The sequence below is a fragment of the Topomyia yanbarensis genome, chromosome 2 (assembly GCF_030247195.1).
Source record: "Topomyia yanbarensis strain Yona2022 chromosome 2, ASM3024719v1, whole genome shotgun sequence".
Lineage (NCBI taxonomy): Eukaryota > Metazoa > Arthropoda > Insecta > Diptera > Culicidae > Topomyia > Topomyia yanbarensis.
Genome location: NC_080671.1, coordinates 462,890,009 through 462,894,115, shown reverse-complemented (window position 1 = coordinate 462,894,115; position 4,107 = coordinate 462,890,009). Strand labels below are relative to the sequence as shown.

At 42.3% G+C, this 4,107-nt stretch overlaps 2 protein-coding genes across 2 annotated transcripts; both read right to left on the bottom strand.

Annotated features, from left to right (window-relative positions):
- Positions 1-318: 318 nt before the first annotated feature.
- LOC131686050 (MAPK/MAK/MRK overlapping kinase-like) lies at positions 319-2,019 on the bottom strand. The gene is made up of 6 exons (XM_058970168.1): positions 1,938-2,019; positions 1,671-1,875; positions 1,333-1,555; positions 821-1,272; positions 654-759; positions 319-586 (listed from the first exon to the last, which is right to left on the bottom strand). Exons 1-6 carry the CDS (start codon positions 1,957-1,959, stop codon positions 371-373), a joined length of 1,224 nt encoding a protein of 407 aa, XP_058826151.1. The 5' UTR covers positions 1,960-2,019; the 3' UTR covers positions 319-370.
- A 55-nt stretch (positions 2,020-2,074) lies between these two features.
- LOC131682294 (uncharacterized) lies at positions 2,075-3,012 on the bottom strand. Its single transcript, XM_058963676.1, has 2 exons — positions 2,928-3,012; positions 2,075-2,840 (listed from the first exon to the last, which is right to left on the bottom strand). Exon 2 carries the CDS (start codon positions 2,793-2,795, stop codon positions 2,187-2,189), a length of 609 nt encoding a protein of 202 aa, XP_058819659.1. The 5' UTR covers positions 2,796-2,840; positions 2,928-3,012; the 3' UTR covers positions 2,075-2,186.
- Positions 3,013-4,107: the final 1,095 nt, after the last annotated feature.

The following is a 4,107-nucleotide window of genomic DNA, read 5'->3' as shown; positions in this document are numbered from 1 at the left end:
TTTAGGAGTGAAAGATTTTTTTTGTTTCTTAAATAGTTTTAACAGTGCTGCCATTTTGTTTGTTGCTCAGGTGAACTAAACTTCATTGTTAAGTAATATAGACGAAAGCTATGCACTAGCTTCAAAACCAAACACGTGTACCTGATTTCTAAAAATTTCAAGCGAAGGCAATGGTTTTTTTCACAAACGTTTCATTGTGCGATGTAAAATTTATTTGCGCTTGTAAAAATGCGCCAAGCGTAACGAAATAAAATCGGTCGGATTAAGTATAAGAAATAGAGGAAAAAAAATATGTGCCTACAAAAATAAAAACTTGTCACTTGTCAACCAGAAAAGAAACAGCCCCTCCATCAGCTTGACCTTCCCTTCGTCACATTCTGCTGGTATGTATCTGCAGACCTAGGCGCGTTTTCCCCGGACCAGGATTCATGCCCCACATTCGTTCAAGGTTTTTGTTTTTCATCATTTCCAGAGTCAGCGTGCTCTTGCAGCTGTTGGTAGTAGATCGGCAGCTGGTATAGGTTGTCAATATACTACTGCCACTGCTACGAAGCGTTCGATCCAGAGATTCGGTACTACCAATTGACTGGATCGTAGAGATAAAGAGGCATCTAGATCAATTCTGATATGATGATATGGTAAGTGATACTTACACTTTTTGTACTTTTTCTACGAGGGCTAGACTTGTTGTGCTGGCCATCGCCACCTTCATCCAGACACTGCATGGAAGACGAAAGACGGGAGTGTTTCTTGGTTTTGCTGAGAGAGGAATATTCGTTAGAACAGAACCCAGAACTGAACGAAATATTTAGGAGACTACCATATGTCCTCAAAGTACAAATGCTGCATAAGTTTGGTGGTGTTTATTCTCGCTTCCGGCACGTAGGTCAACATCCTCGTCAGCACGTCCACCCCATAGTGACTGAGAAGCGGAATGTGACTTCGGAAGTCGATGGGCTTTCGTTTCGGGAAATCGTAACTCAACTGATTTATATGTTTGAATTTATCCAACACTTGAACGGATGGTGAACCAAGAATCTCGTGGATCCGATCCAGTTGGTCCAACTCATTTTCGCCAGGAAAAAGAGGGTTAAGGGTCAGCATTTCGTAGAAACAACAACCAACTGCCCAAATATCCATCTTCGGTCCGTAGTAGCCGGACGTGAGCAGACACTCCGGCGACCGGTACCAGCGGGTTGAGATGTACGCGGAAAACGGTGGCTGCTGAGTGATACTACAGATCGAACCGAAGTCTGCTATTTGAACCAGTTCCTAAATTAGGTATAATTTTCTATGAAATCTTTCTTTTATTCAAATATGGACTGTACTTACACTTTCCTTTAGCTTGTGGGGAATCTTTATCAAAATGTTCTCCGGTTTAATGTCCCGATGGAAAATACCGTTCCGGTGAAGATGGTGTAGTCCGCAGACGATCTGAAAAAGAAACCGCCTGACACGTTTCTCCGACAGGCACCGTTTTCGATTTTTTATGTAATCGTACATGCTCATGTCCATCAGTTCCATGACGAGGGTCAAGTTGCCGTTTAACTCATCGCTGAAAGTAATTGGGAAATTTATCCGAATAAGGCTGATAATTCCTTCAATTCAATTTAAGCAAAGCCCACGTGCACTGCTTCCCAACTACTCGACAATATTTTCAAAATGCTTACTGCAGTATATCTACGAAGCTGACCACGTTCGGATGATAGTCCAGCACCTTCATAACCTGAATCTCCGAACATTGCAGCGCCTCAGCCGTGTCCAGGTAGATCTTGTTGAGCTTCTTTGCCGCATAAAATAATCCGGTTCGTTTGTGTTTCACACGGTAAACCTCAGAAAATGATCCTTCGCCGATTTTTTCCAAAATCCTGTAGTCTTATTCGAATACATCGTTATTCGCGGAAATAATTCCGGTACTTTTGAACATCGTTACTTACCATTTAGGTCAATTTCCGGCATTTTTCGCCGTTCGCGAAAAGGTTGAAAACAGCAGCATAAGATGACAGATGCCCCAAAGTAGGCTGGGTTTCTTTTGAAAAATAATCGCACACCTCTACCAACAATGCACCCCATCTTCAAATATAAATTCATCTTTTATTTAAAAAAAAGTGTCCACTCATTCAATTCCGGACAGAAAAAGGCTCTTATAAGCTAAGTGAAAATTATATCTAACCTTACTGCACAACCTAGTCCAAAGATAATTTCCGCTTTCCATCAAACTGTTTGTTCAGACCTCCCACCGGAGAAGACGGGGACTTATCGGACGTCCAGTTTCCGGCCGTTACCCCTAGCAGTACCCGATTACGCACCGATCGTCGCAAAAGATTTCTACTGTTCCGTGATTCGAACTCCTTGCTCGGAGGGGTTTCCAGGAACTTGTCCTCGAATATCGTCTCCAAATTACGCGACCGGCTCCGGTCGGCATCCGCCGGCGGTGTAATTCCAATGCGAGCGTTTATTTCCTCTAGCGTCACGAAACCATTCCCTGGCGCTTGCTGGGCGGGACTATCCACCGGTGTGCTGCAGAATGTGGAACTCCAGGATCTGCGCGGTGGCGATGAATCCAAATCGATCGGTGAAAGGGATCTCCCGGAAGGCGACAGCGATTGGGTGGAAAAAGCTGGCAGTTCATCTAGCAAGCTGCGGTGAGATCGATCGGGCTCTTCGTCGCTCGAACAACAGTAAGGTGATACGTATCCTTCCTCTTCTGATGAGGAATCGGACTGAGCTAACCAATCCATCCGGTTTTCGTGCACTGGCGAGGAATGTTGCTGAATGTTACCTGGTTCGGTCATGATTCACAGGGGGCGGAAGTCAAATTAAATAGTGCCAGCCTATTTCTGGAATGAGGAGAAAGGAAACGTGTAACCGAGCAGGTAGTTTTCGAGCCAGGATATGTTATAAATCCTAAATTACTCAGCGCAAACCTTTTGCATCCTCTTCTGTACACTTTCTGTCCGTGTCGGCATCCAGGTAAACACAATCGGCTAAAAACGATGTTTTGACGCATCGGTGACAAAAAGGGGTTGGGCTGAAAAGTCGAACGTCGACGCAATTTTTATCTACCTACCTTGTGCAACAAAAATCGAACGTCAGGTTTGTCGTTTTTGTTTGGTACGAAATTTCAGGGTCGAAACTAGGTTTGATTATTCGAACAATTTTTATTTTTGATGCATAATCGGGTTTTGAATCTCACTAATGGCGATTTCGCTTGAACCTGAAACTGAGTCAGGTTCTAACCCCAACTACTGTCAGTTCATACATTTTGACAGCAGTTGGGGTTAGGAACTGACTCAGTTTCGCCTCAAACAAAAACCACATAAATTAAGCATGAAATTTTTAAGATTATTTTTCAAGATTGCATCTACCGTACACAGTCCATCCACCGATCGGGTTCCATTCACCAATCATTTTGACGCAAAAGTTTCGTATATTAAATGAAACCAATTCAATTCATGCCCGCTGCGATGAATGAAATGTTTGGTTCGTTTCCCTCGTCATTCGTTCCCCCGACGCAGCGCGTTCAGGTTCGGACATGCTCGGTTTCAGAAGCAAACTGAATTTTGTTTCCATGCTAGCTCTGAGAGGGATTATTGAGCAAAAGTGCCCCAGATATAGATTACGCAGTTCACTTATGATTGAGAGAATGTAGAAGATGCTAACTTCTGGCTTCAAATTTTGCACATAATAACAAATGAATACTTTGGTTGGTGAATGAATTTATATTTCCTTCGCACTCAAACATTCGATTCTGCGTAAAATTACAGTCAGTTGGAAAGTTAATGAATGAGGGAAGCGCTGAATCTGAATGTCGGTTTCGGTAAATGCAAGCAGAAATAGGTAACTGATTTTGAAATTTTGTAGCGCTGAATGGAACTAAGAAATTAAAATTAAAATGAATTATGGAAGCAGTACTTACAACATCGATATAATATAAATATTCAGTATGCAACTTTTATTATTTCGCCAAATAGTCATTTTTGTATGATGCATTGCATCAAATGCCATTTTTGCGCTTCTGTTATTTTTGTCGCCCAAAAAGCTATCTTGCAATTTAAGGAGATAAACTTGTTTTATGGCTAATATTTCAGAGTAACCAACTTACAA